The sequence below is a fragment of the Triticum dicoccoides genome, chromosome 4B, assembly GCF_002162155.2.
Source record: "Triticum dicoccoides isolate Atlit2015 ecotype Zavitan chromosome 4B, WEW_v2.0, whole genome shotgun sequence".
NCBI classification, from domain to species: domain Eukaryota; kingdom Viridiplantae; phylum Streptophyta; class Magnoliopsida; order Poales; family Poaceae; genus Triticum; species Triticum dicoccoides.
In genome coordinates, this window is record NC_041387.1 from 585,053,089 (window position 1) to 585,070,106 (window position 17,018).

General features: G+C 53.6%; 2 protein-coding genes across 2 annotated transcripts; both read left to right on the forward strand.

Moving 5' to 3' along the window:
* The first annotated feature begins 9,444 nt into the window (after positions 1 to 9,444).
* On the forward strand, positions 9,445 to 14,302 carry LOC119291581 (nuclear pore complex protein NUP96-like). The gene is made up of 5 exons (XM_037570361.1): positions 9,445 to 12,205; positions 12,367 to 12,490; positions 13,071 to 13,219; positions 13,290 to 13,387; positions 13,727 to 14,302. The coding sequence occupies exons 1-5, from the start codon at positions 9,746 to 9,748 to the stop codon at positions 13,920 to 13,922; spliced, it is 3,027 nt and encodes a 1,008-aa protein (XP_037426258.1). The 5' UTR covers positions 9,445 to 9,745; the 3' UTR covers positions 13,923 to 14,302.
* A 1,667-nt stretch (positions 14,303 to 15,969) lies between these two features.
* On the forward strand, positions 15,970 to 16,659 carry LOC119291582. The gene has a single exon (XM_037570362.1). It carries the CDS (start codon positions 16,210 to 16,212, stop codon positions 16,477 to 16,479), a length of 270 nt encoding a protein of 89 aa, XP_037426259.1. The 5' UTR covers positions 15,970 to 16,209; the 3' UTR covers positions 16,480 to 16,659.
* Positions 16,660 to 17,018: the final 359 nt, after the last annotated feature.

Below are 17,018 nucleotides of genomic sequence, written 5' to 3' on the forward strand. Positions count from 1 at the left end.
GCGACGCCACTATCACCAACATATTCGGGGCCGACCGCCCTGTCTACGCCACGCCAATGGAGAACCTGCGCGCTGCCCAGGCGGCAATAGAAGAGCTGGACAACCTAGAGGGCAATGAGAAGCGCCACATGATGGAGCGCCTTTAGCAGCTCCTCGACGCGACTGCCTTCCAGCAGGAGGTTGCCCGCCGTGAGGCAGAACTTGCCGTGCAAGATGAGACTGTCACCCTTGCCGTGAACACGGCGCGACCTCTCGGTCCCCGACAGGCGGCGCCCACGACCGGAGGGACCCAGAGCCGGTCGCTAGCCGCAGTCGTCGCACGCACCACACAATTGAGCGCGACCAAGACAACCACCCAAGTGCAGTAGAACGGCGCAAAGACTGCCCACCTCCCCCGCGCAGGGATAGGCGCGCCTCCCCGCCGCTTGTTGGGCACCCGACTCTCGGAGACCGGCTGGGTCACCGTTAAGGAATCGGAGAGAATGATGCCCGCCACCAGATTGACCGACTTGCTCGATCCCTGGCGATAGAAGAAGAAGATGTAGTCGGCCCGCCTTGCTTCGGCCCCCGCATACGCGACGAGCCCTTTCCCAAAGGGTTCTCGCTCACACGAGATACTCCCAAGTACAACGGTTCCGTAAAGCCGGAGGATTGGCTGGTGGACTACTCCACCGCAGTCAACATAGCAAGCGGCAACAGACGCGTTGCCGTGAAAGTATGTTCCGCTCATGCTCCAGGGCACGACCCGGACATGGCTGAACAGCCTCAAGCCATACAACGTCAACAGCTGGCTGGATTTCACCGAAGTGTTCATCCGCAACTTCACCAACACATACAAGCGGCCACCCAAGACTCGCCAGCTCTCCATGTGCGTCCAAGGCCCGACCGAGTCCACCCGCGATTACTTAACGCGGTGGGGCGAGCTGCGCAACTCCTGCGAAGGGGTGCACGAGGTGCAGGCCATAGAGTACTTCATAGTCGTGTGCCGAGAGGGCACCTTGCTCAAGCACAAGCTCCTCTGCGACGAGACAGCAACCCTTGACGAGCTACTGATCATAGCGGACAAGTACGCCACGGCTGACTCCTCCATGAAGTCGGAGCTCCGAGTGGACGCGTCCGGGAAGGTGCTCCCTCCGGCTTCCCAAACGCCAGCTGGTGACACCAACATGCGCCAACAAAATGACAACAAGCGCAAGGCCCAGCAGCCGGCTTCCAACAGCCGGCAGGTAGCAGCAGTCGAAGATCAGCAGCCGACTGGTCAACCCGCCACCAAACGGCAGAAAACTGGCAAGGTAGCATGGCTGCCCGCCCTCTCCTTTGAGCAAGCCCTTGACGCCCCGTGCAAGTTCCACAGCGGCGCGAAGCCATCCAACCACACCACTCGGAAATGCAACTAGCTAGCTCCGCCGCCTGTCAGAAGAAAAGAGAAGGATTGTCGGAGAAGAAGTCGCCCGACTGCTAGCAGCCGTCTTCATTATGGAAGTGTTCCACCCGGATTGGCTTGCCAACCCGGTCCTCGTGTTGAAGAAGAACAACAAGTGGCGTATGTGCATTGACTATACCAGTCTCAACAAAGCTTGCCCCAAAGATCCATTCGCTTTGCCACGAATAGACCAAGTGATCGACTCCACAGCCGGATGCGAGCTGTTGTCTTTCCTTGAAGCCTATTCCGGCTACTACCAGATCAAGCTAGATCCGACTGATCGACTGAAGACCGCCTTCATCATGCCATTTGGTGCTTTCTGCTACATCACCATGACGTTCGGCTTGAGGAATGTCAGCGCCACCTTCCAACGCCATATGCAGAAGAGCCTGTTGAAGCAACTCGGATGCAATGCCCACGTCTATGTGGATGATATTGTGGTGAAGATGGAGAAGCATGGCACCCTGATGGAAGACCTCAAGGAGACCTTTGAAAACCTGCGTCGTTTCAACATCAAGCTCAACCCGGAGAAGTGTGTCTTCGGCGTACCAGCCGGCTAGCTCCTAGGCTTCATTGTCTCAGAGCACAACAGCGAGTGCAACCCTATGAAGATCAAGGCCATCGAGAGGATGGAGAAACCCATCAAGCTGCGTGACGTCCAGAAGTTCACTGGGTGCCTGGCATCCCTCAGCCGACGAGGAGATGGAGCGGCCATGGAATGCAAATCTGCTCCGCCCGATTTACAGTTGATTCGAGCGTATGTACCACGCCAACTTTTGTATTAAGTAAAAGACCTCGGGTCCCCTGAGGTGCACTCGTGGGCTACCTTTTTATCTATCTATGAGTTAGGCTTATACCATGACTTGAGTTTTTCCTATTCCTTCCCCGTTCGGGTTCCGGTCAGCCGGCCCGGGGGCTCGCCGCCTTGGCCTAAGTTTGCACCAGCTGGAGCCGACTAGTAGTGTGCCGACGCCGAAAGTCCTCTCTTCGCTCTAAGTCACAGCTCGCGTCACGACTGTCCGACTGGCGAGGAGCTAAAGGCCGGAACGGTTGTCCACACGAAACTCGACCAAGGAAGAACGCTAACTTAGGCCTAGCCGACCCTTTGCCTCCCTCGTCCGGCTGCTCAGCAGCCGGAAGGCCGGCTTCTCACTCGGTCAAGCTACACTCTACGCGTCCCAACTAACTTGCCCGTTCCGAAGAACGACCAAGTTCCTGACCCAGCCATAGACCGCAAAGCGGCTGTCTGGCTGGCAGGAAGGCGGCCAAGAGAACGCGACATAGAAGAAAGCCAAAGAGAGAAAAGCAAAATCAAACAAGAATTTAAACTTATATGTACATTGCAACAGGCCCGAGGCCAGCATTCATTAAGTTTAACTTACACCCCTAGTGGGTGGAATCGCGTGCGTTTAACAAAAATGTTCAAAAGATCACAAGGACATGACAAGGCAAGATAAAAATGGCCGCCTAGGCCAGAGGAGCAGCAGGCGGGTCCGAGGGGTCTGTGGAGGCAGCGGCGCTGGATGGTGGAGCGACCGACTCGTTGGTCTCGGCCTGGTAGCATCGGCAGCAGTGGGCGCAGCCACCCGCAGCTCGCTGGTTGAAGCCTGATCGGGCTGAGGCTGGCCATCCACTCCGTCTTCCGGCGCATCATCTTCGTCCTCCTCGTACTCATCGTCGTCGTCGCCCTCACCGCTGGAGGCGATTTCCTCCGCCGAGTCCTCTTCGCACACCGGGCCAACCCAAACCAGCTGGATGTCACCTCATTACCCTTGTCGTCTAGGTCGGGGATGAAGACGGCAGTGTTGGTGTAATCGGCGAGCACCGCCGCACGCCGGATGAGCTCAGGGCCCGCCGCCGCCAACTCAAGACCGGCCTCTTTCCAAAAGGTGGCCAACTGGGTCAGATCCAGGTTAAGGTACCATGCCTTGGCAAACTCAAGGGCCGTCCGAGCACCCGCCCGAGCCGCGGCACCCTTCCAGGCCTCGAAGCGACTGACTGCCACCTCCAGCCAGTCGGTGGTCCGGCCGGGGGTGCACGGAATTCGATCTCCTGGCCAGAGAGCGGCCAGCACTTGAGCACGGATGCGTTGCAGGCGGCGGATCATCCGATGGGCCGGCTGCAGGAGTGTCTTGACGGCCAAGAGCTGCTCGCCGAGGCTCCGGGGAGCGTTGGGCGCGATGTCCACGCCCGCCGCTCATAGCACTGAGCGCCGCGCCTCGATGGCCTGGCTAACAATGACAGAGTAGCCCGTGAAGTACTCTGCGCAGGAAGAAGCTCAAAAGGAATTAGAAGACAGAAGCCGGCTCCCGCAGCAGTCGGCGGCCTCTTAAAAAGAAGAAATAAGTTGCCGTCGATCATGTCCTCGATTTCCTCATAGCCGTCGGTCAGCAACTTCTCCTTCTCGGCCCAGTTCGAGCATTGAGTCTCGAACTCGGCCTTGAGGAGGTCCTCGCTGTCCTCCAGCTTCTCGAGCTCCGCCTTGTGCCGCTCCGCCTGGGCCGCCAGCTCCTTGGTCAGGCGCTCGCACTCCTGAGCTGCCTGGCTGCACTCCAGCTCCTTGGCGCGAAGCTCGGTCTCGGCCTCGCCCAAGCGCTGCTGTAGTGCGCAAGCCGCCTATGCAAAGGTAAGAAAAAGAAGACATCAATATTGACAAGAGATTAGTTGCTAGAAGATCCGGCCCGACTACTCAGCAGTCGGCCCGAATCTCGGGGTCTACACCCAGCGGGTGCGCTGAGGCGCCCCCGTGAGAAGAAAGGCGGAGTGCTTACTTCGGCTCTCGTTCAAGTCACTAGCCCGCTTTGCCAGCTCCTTGAAGTGGGAGTTGTAGGCGGTCGCGCGGAGGTTGTGGTAATCCTCCAACAAGGACAAAGGAAGAAAAGAAAACAAGTTAGCACTCGGAACTCACCTTAAAGTTCCGGGCCGCCTGCTCAGCAGCCGACCCAGAACTCGGGGGCTCCACCCAATGGGTGCACTCGCACGCCCCCACGGAAGATTGCGAGAATTCAAAAGACGAAAAGCAAGTGCGTACCCGGACGACCGATCGCGTTGTTAGGAACTCCTGCACGCATCACTGAAGGGCGGCACCTTGGACACCAAGCTGGGTCTAGACGTCCTGCACAGACACGTTCAGGACCCCGCCACCACCACCAGACGCCCAGTCCGTTGTGGCAGCGCTGGTGGCCTCAGCATCGGGCACCGCCGAGCTGGTGTCCCCGACATCCATCAGCCTTGGCGCCGAGCTCGCCTTTGCCGGACGCTAGCGCACGGGAACACGGAGCGTGGAAAGCGGACCCACCGCCAACCCGCCGTCAGACGACGCCACCTGCGGCCCTTCAGGTTGGCTGCCCTGCGCACCGGCAGTCGGCGCAGGCGGAACCAGCTCCTCCCTAAGGCCAAGGCGGCCTCCTTCCCTCTCCAAGGCCGGCTGGTTGATGCCGGCCCCGCCAGTCGGCTCCTGGACCTCCGACGCAGGCGGCTCCGGGTGCTGTGAGTCGACGGGCCCCGAGGTTTGACCGCAAGACGCCTCCGCCTCCTACGCCCCGGCGACCGCGTCCGCTTGCTTCTTGCTCGCCGCTTCGGCCTGCGCCTTGGCCACAGCGTCGGCCTCCGCCTGCGCCGCCTTGACCGCCTCCTCCCGCTCCTCGCGCACCTCCTGTGCATTCCTCTCTGTGGCCTCCCAGAGGGCGGCAAGCGGGTCCACGCAGCAGGGGCCTGCTGAGCTGTCGGCCGCCCCAACCACCGAAGCAGCCGGGGCTCGTGAGAGGGACAGTGGAGCCCTAATCAAGGGAGCAAGAAAGACCGTTGAAGAAATTGCAAGGAAAAGCAAACAAGAAGCAAACAAAAAGCAGCAACATGGAAATCAAAAACACTTACGCAGACACCACCGGGCGTGGCTTAGAGGTCCTGTGGAACTGGGCCACCCTCGCGGCAACCTCTTGCCGCTTGGTCGTGGCGGTCGATGTCTTCGGCTTCTTGGACCGGCTGCCGTACAGCCGGCCTCAGCCCGGCGTTTCGGCACGCCAGTTGCGGCAGTTGGCGCGGCTGAAGAGCTAGCGCCCACCTTGTCGGTGCGGTGGCTGCGCCGCGACTCGTCGCCTTCCTCCTCGTCGTCCAGCCAATCCCCAAGGCCGCCTCCGGAGAAGCCGCTCGCTCCTCCCCCGCCACCGCCTGTGGCGTCGTCCTCCTCCATGGCGGCCGCCCCCAAGTCGGGGTCATCCTTGTCGCTTACCGACCGGTCCGGCAAGAACTGCTCGCCTAGGGCCGGTGGCCATCTGGCCCAAGAGGGACTACACCATGGCCGACGGTTCAGGCGGCCAGAAGAACCCAGAATAACAAATAAACAGGGAGTTGTAAGACTTACCTAAGGCGGCGGATGAGCCCGGCTGTAAGGCGGCTTGCCGAACTGCCACTCTGACTCCGAGAGCTTGCAGTCAGAGATGTGGTTCACCAGCCGGACTATCTCCACAACCGGCATCTCTTTGGTGGACATTCGGGATGGATCCCGGCACCCACTCATACTGCTGATGATGTGGAGCCGGGCTTGGAGAGGCAGCACCCGGCGCTCCACAAAGGCGGCCAGCAAGTCGGAGGCCTTGAGGCCCTTCGAATCCAGCATCACCTGGAGCCTGGTGAGGGCGGTGGCGAAGGCGACCGACAGGGTCTTCGGCCGAAAGCTCCAGTTGGTACAGGGCGCAGCAGGCGGGCCGGCTACGTAGGCTGGCAGGTTGACGTAGTTCCGCGTCAAGTGGATGTTCTCGACGTAGAAGTATGATCTCTGCCATAGTTTGGCGACTACAACAAGGCGATAACCGGGAAGCGGGTCCTGCCCCCGGTCCTGGTGCGCCGCACCGCAGCGCAGGCTCCGCACTATGTCGCCTCGTTCTTGATGGCGGTGCCGAGCTTGAGGTAGAAGAGCTCTCCCACAGCTCGAGTGTGGGGAGAGTGCCGAGGTAGCCCTCGCAGAGGGTGACGAAGGCGGAGAGCAGCAGCACCGTATTCAGCGTGAGGTGGTGGGGCTGCACTCCGTAGAAGTCCATGAACGAGCGGAGGAATCCCCTCGCCGGAAGGCCAAAGCCACGGAGGAAATGCGACCGGAAGACGACGCGCTCGTCGCCCTCCGACACCGACGAGATCTCCCTCGCATGCGGGATGCGCACCTTAATGTTGGAAGGATGGGGGAGACGCCACGTTTGGCGGAGGAACTAGAGGTGGTCTTCATGGACGGTGGAGCCATCCCAGTCGCCGGCGCGGCCATTGTGCGCCATGGGCGCTGATCTCGGCAGTGGCGTGGAGTGGCTGCGATGTAGAGAGGTCCGACGACGGCGAGCTACGGTGGCACTCCGGCGAGGGGAGAAGGCGCAGCGGCAGCAGAGAGGCGAGGCAAAGAGGGAGGAGGGTGCGCGTGCGTTCTGCGGCCCCTTCTCCCGCTTCTTATAGCCCCGCGGCGGCGGAGCCGAGGGGGCAGGACGTGGGGGAGTGTGAGATTAAGTGCGACCACTCCTCTCACGATCCTGCATCTTTTGCGCCTTTAAGGCGTGTATTAACTGCACCTGGAAAGCGTAACCGCCCGCCTTGGCCGCAGCGGATCCGCGCGCATGCCGATGCCCTGTAGTGGTGGGCCCAGGACTGCGGCGGCGCACCGTCGCGCGCGTGGGCTGGCAGGCCGACCTGGCCGACTGGTGCTGCGTGGCGGGCAGGCAGCGGGCGGCAAGCCTGTCGCCCAGCTGGCACGCCACCTGGCCCCCACCACGACCATTTGAATTCCGCTAGGCGGTCGCGACTATGCCCGGCTCCTGGCACCCGACTCCTAGCTGGACGGAGCAGAAGGCGGAAGACCACTTAAGAGGGAAACTGCTGAGGCTCTCCAGCCGCCCAAAGCCATAGAACCTCACCAGCTTCAGGGACTACTGACGGTGGGATAAACCCTGGGTAGCCTCATCCACACCCTAGCGGATTTCAAGACATCGGGGCTAGCCTAGCCCCTCAGTCCGACTGGTTGCAAGGCCAGCCCCTACGACCGACCGGTACCAGCAGTTCGCCTCCCAGAAGGCGGCGCACCTTAGAAGACAACAAGGGCCTGGGCCGACTCCTACCACGCGGCCATTCGCCTCCTCAAAGTCTGCACCACCTGCTACAACAAGACATGGCATGGCAACAGTGCCACCTGCCACCCCTGAATCCCGGACCAAACGTGGCCAGAGTGCAGGCATACCAGGTGGACACCCCTCGCCTGACGTGGCACTGTAGCCACGCGGCCATTGACGATGCCTACGTCAGGCAGGGCCATGCCCCCACGACAGGCGATCGGTGTGGCCCGCAAGCGGCGGGGCCCACCTGCCCACGTATCGCCAGAAGGTGGCAGGGCCTGAGCAGGCGGCCTCAAGGGGAGGCCGACTCCTAGCAGGCGGCCGCCCCTTCTCTTGGAGTTTGTGCACCATTAACCAGAAGTGACGGGGTGTGGCTACAGTGATCGCTTGCCAGGCGGCGGTACTATAGCCATGCGCTCCCCGACCGAGCTATCATCATCAAGGGCAAGGCTACAGTGTGGCCTGGTCCCCCTGGCCCACAGGCGGTGGGCCCTACCTATCGGCTGAGACCACGACAGTTGGCGGGACCCACCAGACGGCGGACCCCAGCTGTGGGTGAAGAAGCCGGAGCACAGAGACACTAACTCCCGGGTCCTACGACCAGCCGGATTACCATTGTACCCCTGGGGGGGTAGGCCTATATAAACCCCCCAGGGTCACCCCATGCAAAGGGTTCAACCCTTAGATCATCTTACACCCACATAGCTAAGAAGAAGTAGAGCTAGCTGCCTTCTTCCTCCTCTAGCCCGAACAGCTCAAGGAGCAACCTTGTAGCCCGCTATTGATCATAGTGATGCGGAGACCCCGCAGAGCAGGATTAGGGGTGTTATCTCCACGGAGAGCCCTGAACCTGGGTAAGACCCGACGTCGTTTGAGGTCTTGCCTACTCCCGCTTCTAGAGCTCGACAACGTTCTATTGACCCCCTACATGATTAGCCACCCGTTGACATATGTCGAGGAAATACCACGACAACCTTGAAATTCTTACTCAAGGCGTAGTTGATACTGTTGCGCCATAATAGCTCTCTCCAACGGTAGACCTGTAGAGAACCAAAACCTTGTTCAATCACTGCAACAGTAGACCATCGTGAATGACGATCCGATCTAGGCACATAACCACTCTAGCATAGCCTAGGGGCGACCTTGCTCGAAAGGAGGGGTCATTAATGAAGACCGCCAGCGATACCTGTGAGCCACGTCGGCTCCTTGGCAACACCGAAACAATCGCCACCATGATGAGATTAGAGCGTGAGAACTTCTATTCGAGACGACACCACCATCATTGTTCAAATGATGTTACCAAAACACAAATAACCAAAAAGAACTACCCCTACACGAACAAGAGATGAGGATCCCCTCCTCTAGCCCCAAAGCATCGAAGCCGTACTTGGTAGGATCTGGATAGATCATTAAAAGGATAATATCTTTATGGCTTAAAAGTGTTTTATGTGTTGTTGTTTAGCTAAACTAACATATTACATTTATTTTTGAAAATGGTTACATCATCCGCTAACCACAGACACCAGGAAACCGAGGGGCTCATATTGGCTTCGGTAGGGCAGTGCTCAAACAAAACTTTTGAAAACTACGGCAAAAAACGTACAAACCTTCATAAATAGACATATAGGTTTCATGTGTTGTTTAGGACAGAGGGTTCTCTTAATCATAGAATGGAAAGAAAGTTTTTTAAATGGAAATTAAAGTTCTTTTAGCAGAAGAGGAAAATTACACTGAATTTTTTTTTGAGGGGGAGAAAATTACACTGATAAGATTACACTTGGCCCTGCCAAAATTAAGTGGGCCCAGAAATGTGGATGGAGCCCTAACTTTTTTTAAGCCCAACTAGACCTAGCTCTGGACCGCAATAGCCCAATCGACCAGTGTGATTCGGTACGGCCCACGGGTCCGACGGATGGACGCGCCCTAACTCGCAGATCGCACTTCGCAAGCCGCGCCGCCGCCGCTCCCCACGCTCGTCGGGCACACGCCGTTCAGGCCACTCCACTCCCCCCACCCGTCCACCGTCCCCCCACCCGGCGAATCCGTCGCCTCCCTCGCGGCGCGGTGGCCACGCCTCTGCGCTCCCCCTCCCCAGGGTCGCGCGCCGGCGGCGAGCCCCGCAATAGGGCAAAGCGCGACTGAATCGGCCGCCAGTCCGAGGCGCCGGGCGGGGGCGGCACCGCGGCAGGCTGCCAGCGAATAGGCCGGTTGCCGCTCCATTCGTCTTCGGCTGATGGCTGTCGACGCCATGTTCCCCGTCCTGCGCTTCTCCGACTACTTCACTCGGCCGTCGGTCGAGGAGCTGGTCGAGAGGGAGGCGGCTGACCCGGGCTACTGCAGCAGGGTTCCGGATTTCGTCGTCGGCAGGGTGAGGTATGGGCAGGTTAAGTTCTCTGGCAGCACCGATGTGAGGGGGCTGGACCTGAACGAAATCGTCAAGTTTGGCCGCCATTCTGTGGTGGTTTACCGGGACGAGGCTGGCAAGCCGGCCGTAGGGCATGGCCTCAATAAAGCTGCAGAGGTGACCCTGAAGCTGGATTTGAGTACGCTTCCGAAACCCGGCCTCCTAGTTGAGTTGCTAAGGTGCCGCGCGAAGAAGCAAGGTGCTAGGTTTCTCTCATTCAATCCTGTGAATGGTAACTGGAAGTTCGAGGTCGATCACTTCAGTAGGTTTGGGCTTGTGGACGAGGATGATGATGATGTTGCCATGGATGAGCCGGCTGTACGACAACCGATTGCTGAAGCAAGAGACCCACCTTCAAATGGGCATGAACTGGAGCTTTCGCATTCGTTGCCTGCTCATCTTGGGCTTGACCCTGCAAAGATGCAGGAAATGCGGATGGCATTGTTTCCCAATGATGAGGAAGACGAAGACATGGAGGATGGCTTTCCATCTGATCACAGACACCTCAGCAGAGAAAGGATGAATGTGGATTCACCCAACACAAGTGGTAAAGGTCCGAGGATGAGGTCTCCGTCTCCTTTGCACGGTTCTTCTCAGAAATTTGGAAGGAGACATGGTGTGCTTGCAAGGAAAGAACCACATGCACTGCTGGAATACAATGTAAATTCTACAGAGCTTGGTGCATCTTCTCATGGTATTCTCATGTCTGGAAAAAACAAGGGATTTCCGGTGAGAATGACCAAGGTAGAAGGCTTCAAACTACCAGCTGAGCAAGCAACTCCTGTTGCTGGGAAAGTATATTCTAACTGCGTAGTGGATGCTGCTTTATTTATGGGTAGATCATTTCGAGTTGGTTGGGGACCAAATGGCATCCTTCTCCATTCTGGCAGTCCTGTCAATACTCCTGGAACTGGCCTTTCTTCTGTTATTCACATAGAGAAAGTTGCAGGTGATAAAGTTGTGCGTGATGAGCAGAACAAAGTTAAAGAGGAGCTGGCAGAACTATGTTTCTCAGATCCAATGGACCTCCATAAGAGGCTTGACCGCGAAATTCTGGAAACTGAGTCTGACTCGTTTAAATTAAAGCTTCAGAAAGTTGTGGCAAGCCGTTTGGTTTTGCCAGATATTTGCAGATCATATATTGATATCATCGAAAGGCAGCTTGAAATCAGTGATTTATCCATGTCTTCACGTGTGCTGTTAATGCATCAAGTTACAGTTTGGGAGTTAATTAGGGTCCTGTTCTCAGAGAGAGAAGCTGGCGGCCAGTTGGAATTTTGTGGTGATGAGGATCAGGAGGGCATGATGTTGGATAAGAAAGAAGGTTCTGTGAACATTGACCCTGAAGCACTTCCTTTGGTTAGGAGAGCAGACTTTAGCAATTGGTTACAGGACAGTGTTTGTCATCGGGTACAAGGAGAGGTATGTTCTTTAAGTGATGCCAGATACTTGGAGCATATTGTTCTGCATTTGACTGGTCGACAATTGGACACAGCCACAGAAATTGCTGCTTCAAAGGGCGATGTCCGCTTGGCAATCCTGCTAAGCCAGGCAGGTGGATCGATGTTAAATCGCTCGGATGTTGCTCAGCAGCTGGATCTGTGGAAAATAAATGGTCTGGACTTCGATTATATTGAGGAAGACAGGTTAAAGATATACGAGTTGCTTGCTGGTAACATACAAGGCGCTTTACTTGATTCACCAATCGACTGGAAAAGGTACCTTGGTTTAATCATGTGGTATCAGTTGTCACCAGATACATCACTTGATATTATCATTCGGTGTTATCACCAACTACTTGGTGAGGGCAAAGTTCCAAATCCTGTTCCTGTATACATCGATGAAGGACCTCTCGAGGAAGCACTTCAGTGGTCCCCAGGTGACCGGTTTGACATATCTTTTTATTTAATGCTTCTTCATGCAAACCAAGATGAGAAGTTTGGGCTTCTAAAGACTATGTTCAGTGCATTCTCGTCATCATATGATCCCATGGACTACCATATGATCTGGCATCAACGATCTATTCTCGAAGCTATTGGTGCTTTCAGTACAAATGATCTTCATGTACTGGATTTGAGTTTTGTCCATCAGTTACTATGTCTCGGGAAGTGCCATTGGGCTATCTACGTCATTCTGCATATGCCACATCTGGATGATGCCCCTTACATCCACGAAAAGTTAATCAGGGAAATCTTGTCGCAGTATTGTGAGATATGGAGCAAAGATGGGGCTCAGAGGCAATATCTTGCAGAACTTGGTATACCAGCAGAATGGATACATGAGGCTCTGGTTAGTAACAGTATTATAACTTCCTGCTAATTATCTGACATGCAGTCAATGTGTGTTCTTTGATGAAAATTTGTCTAACCATTGATTACAAATACTCATGAATGCCACTACGAGAAAAACACTAAACATGAGCCTGCTTAGCTGACAATACCTATATGCAGGCTCTTTATCAAGAATACTATGGAGATCGACAAGGTGCACTGGGGAATTATATTCAATGCGGCAATTGGAAGAAAGCTCATACCATTTTCATGACATCTGTTGCTCATTCTTTGTTTCTGTCATGTAAGTCTTCCCTACACTGCACTAAACAATTAGTTGTAAATACCTGATTCGATGTTTCACTTTCCTACCTACATAAACATGCAGTTAATCCCACCAAAAAATCTGATAAAAAATCTAGAAAACAGAAGTATTCATCCACATTTTCTCACGAAAAGTCCCTTCGTTTATTTTGAATATAATACTAACTTTTTTCCAATTTCTTTTAAGAAATTTATTCCTGCTTTTTATTTAATCCAGTTTCAGTTATTCTCCCTGATAGATTCTATCTTAAAACATATACATTGCTAACAAACACAATAAAACTTCCCGGTTCTTTCTATTGAGATGAAAAAGGAGAAAAAAAAAGGATTTCTAGTCACAGGCAGCAACATTCAGTACAATTTGGAACCGTTAACTAGAATTCTCTTGGCGTCTTCTCCAGAACCTAATGAAATGAAGATTCTTGTGAATTTCAGTGCTATTTTCCTAGTTACTCTTTTGTTCATATGCATGACTGAGGATATCTTATCAGTTTTGTTCTGTTTCTGTTACTAAACAATGCATGAGTTTGTAATTGCTTGTTTCTTGGCATATGGTTCAGCCAAACATCAAGAAATCTTTGACATTACAAGTGCTTTGGAGAATCACAAATCTGAAATTGCTGACTGGGACGTTGGTGCTGCAATATACATAGACTATTTCAACATAAAAAACTGCATGCAAGAAGAAAGTACTATGGACAATGATTCAGTAAGTATCTTTACCGTTCAAAAATATCCTGAATATTTCCGAGTTGACACAACTTTACTTTATCTTCCAGGATCCACTTGAGAGTAAACATGAATTGTGCAAGAGTTTCTTCAATCGATTAAATGACTCGCTGGGTATCTGGGGAAGCAAATTACCCATTGAGGCAAGGTAAGATAGTATCCGTTGATGTATAGAACCATAACCTGTAACTAACCATATGTTGATGTTTACATGAAACTGTTGGGACTTCCATGTCATGTTTTAACTTACGTAACCCTGCTTCCAAGAACACAATTTTGATTTGCAGTGTTCACAAGTTACCATATAATTAGATTTTTTTTGCAAAGAGCTATTAATTTGCACCTGAATTATATAATCCATTCCAAAGCTAAGCTTCTTGGTCATTCCTTACACGACTTGGCTGATTCTTTAAGTCCGCCAAGATATTTGTTATTTCTTTTAGAAAAAATGTTCAGGCCCGTTCTCATTCTTATGTAACTGCGGCAGGGTATGCTTCTCGAAGATGGCAGAGGAGCTCTGTGAGCTTCTAATGAGTTGCCCCGGCGAGGGTTCGGCGCCAGATCTCTTCATGCGCTGCTTTCAGACGATGCTCAACGCCCCTGTCCCCAATGACGACAGGGCGTCCTACCTGCAGGAGGCGGTCTCTGTTTTCACCGACATACTCTGCGGGGACTCATTCTAGGTGACTCATGGCGTAGTTTCTATGGATGATCCATAATGTAGTTTCCGCGTGCTCAAGGCAGTCACGGAATCTGGGTTGGGCAAGAGCTCTGAATCTGCATGCCGCACATATGGAACAAGTCACAGAAAATTGCGTGTCCGATGCACAGCAGAACCTGCTATGGTCGGTGCAAAGAAGTGCCCATCGTTGTAAACTCCTGAAGTAGTCCGACGATATTTTTTCTGCACGCGTGCCGCTTTTCTTGTAATCTGTGCGCCGCACCCATTCAGGCATCGTCTTTTTTGTTATTATTACGAAGAACAGCATCTCATGCAGGAGTTGTAAGGTAGTATGTCTCATTGTGTGGATTGAAAGATCAAAGAGTTGTTGTAGATCTATCTCGGGTAAAGCGTTGGCTGATTTTAGTGGTGCTGTGCACATGATGTTATCGTGTTGCAGAAACCGCGCTTTTTTCGCAGAACCATGTGAAGCTGCTGTGGTTTGTGCAAGGGGCGCCTTGGCGTAAGACCGGGGACGCATGAGAGCCTCCAACGGCCGCACAAAAATTCCGCGCCCAATAAACGTTATAGCGCGTCACTGTAGCGCTTTTAATGCGCCGGAACCAACTTTGCTTTAGACTAGCCACAATGGGAGTAACTTCGGTAGTAACATCGAGTCCAACTCAGCAAATTTACTTATGTGGCAATGAGTTAATGAGGAGAGATATAGTACTAGTAACTTAGCTAGTTACTATAACATCACATCTCTCAATGCAATATGAGTCTATAACCTAATAAATGAAGCTTTGCATGTTACTATACTTATGTTACTACCCACTATTGAGGTACTCCCTCCTTTCCGGTTTATAGGGCTCAATTCAAAAATCTCACCAACCAAGGTAAATGGTGAGTGGTGGAATATTTTTTGTAGTTTACAAAAGCACCCAATTAGTGTTCTTGTTTTCCTCAAAAAATTATGTTTACCAATGCATTAATTGTAATGCATGCATGCAAAATGTACATGCATTGGTCAATTTTCTCTTAATACTTGCATGTAATGATTTAATGCATCTTGGAATCTGAATATGTGATGGGGAACAACCAAATTGAGCCTTATAAAATGGAAAAACTAAAATTTTGAGATAAGCCTTATAAACCGGAAAGGAGGGAGTAGTAACATAGTCTAGGGATATGTGTATGTTACTCTCCATTGTGGCTAGTCTTAGCAGGCGCCTAAAAACACGTGCCCAAAAAGCAGACAGTGCAAATTGTGAAACGCCGCCCAAAAAACAGACAATGCAAACTGTGAAGCGCGCACAATCCGGTGCCCCATATATGCTGCGCACGATAGCGCTTTTCAGCGCGCGCCCAAAAACTTTTAGCACTACAGCACTGCTGAAGCTGTCCGACGTAAAAAAAACAAATTTTTAGTACGCGAAGCATTTTTTGTGCGCCTGTTGAAGATGCTCTGAATGAATCAATCAACACGGCTCACATGCGGGTTTCTTTCTGGTTTTCGTTCTCCCGCTAGGCCCCAGCCAGTTTCCGTATTGTTATTTCTCATCGTCGGTCCCTCTTACTGAAATCATTGGAGGAGACGGTTTATCCTCACGGCAGGGAGACAGCAACGCGCTCCCTTCCCACTCACAAGGCACCGTACACCTTGTGCCTTTTTCTAACAAGTACGGCTGACTCGAGAATTCGTCGTTATTAGTCATCTAAAATAAGTGATTTCGTCGTCGGTGCTTGCCGTCGTGTACTCCAAGTCTCCAACAACAACAGGAAGATAAACATTTCTTTTTACATCATGAAGATAAACCAAGATTTCTACGCGTGACTGTGCAGGAGCGTGGAAGATGCATATCTGCAGCGCCAATAGCCCGGTGCCTTATCATCACGCTGCGAGCCTGCGACGTCAGGTTCTGGCTGGCGAGTCCGTCGCCAACGCACCCACTGATCCACCCTCCACCCTCCACCGGCCAACGGGATTTTAAAAAGGCGACTGACCACCGAAAACAGCCGCAGTGCGGCAGCAGGTGGCGCGCGTCTCCGGCGTGGCGGAAACATACAAACAAACAGGCGAACGGCACCCGGTAATAAACAAAACCGGCGAGCGATCGCGCCGCGAACCCACGGCGCAGAGGCTTATCCGAACCGGGCACGCCGAGTGCCCAGACCCATCCCAGCATCCTATAAAATGCGCCTCCCATCCGAGATCCATCCATCCACAACATCCAGAGCAAAGAGCATCCAGATTCCAGACTCCAGAGCAGCAGTTTCAAGCTGAGTTGAGCGTTTTTCAGTAGCCAATGGCGGACATCGCGATGCTGGTGGCGGAGGAGCACGAGAAGAGGCTCAAGCGAGGGGCGCCCCGCGTCGCCGCCGACGAGGAGGCGTCCAAGGGCAAGGTGAACTTCGGGGCGGTGACCAAGGTGTGGGGCTCCTGGGCCGAGTCCGCCGCCGCCGCCGCGTCCGGGGTCAAGGTGCACGTCGCGGTGCTCGTCAGGTCCGACCTGGTGGCGGCCGAGCTCAGGAGCCCGGTCGCCCGGGCAGCCTTCGACGGCTTCTTCTCTGCTTGATGAGTGTGAATTACAGTAATTCGGAGGAGTTTACCGTGTGGAGTACCTCTCCCCCTAAGCCAGTGTCATGTAACTCCGGTTTGTACATAACCGTGTGCTTTACTGGCTTGCAACAAGGAAGAAGTGTACTTTCTGTACTGCTGCTCTTCATTTGCACGGCAACCATGCGTTTTGACATTTTATCTTTGAAATTGGGCGGCCGGCCGATCGACCAGAATCACAAACCGGTGACCCTTGGAACCGTCCAGTCACAGTCCCATGTACGGTCACGATTCGTACGTAGGGCTGGACAAAAAGCTCGAAGCTCGGTGAGTCTAACGAGCGCTCGGCTGCTTGACTCGTTTGAGCTCGACTCGTTTTCTTAATAAACCAAGCCGAGCAGCAATTTTTGCTCGTTAACACTAACGAGTTAAACGATCGAGATTGTGAATTTCGTGAGCTACTCGTTAAGCTTGATAGTAGCGTGATTTTGTTCATTATATAGAATTTTTCGTTGACTTCGATAACTCCTAGGTCTATAGACAGGCTATTTGCCACAG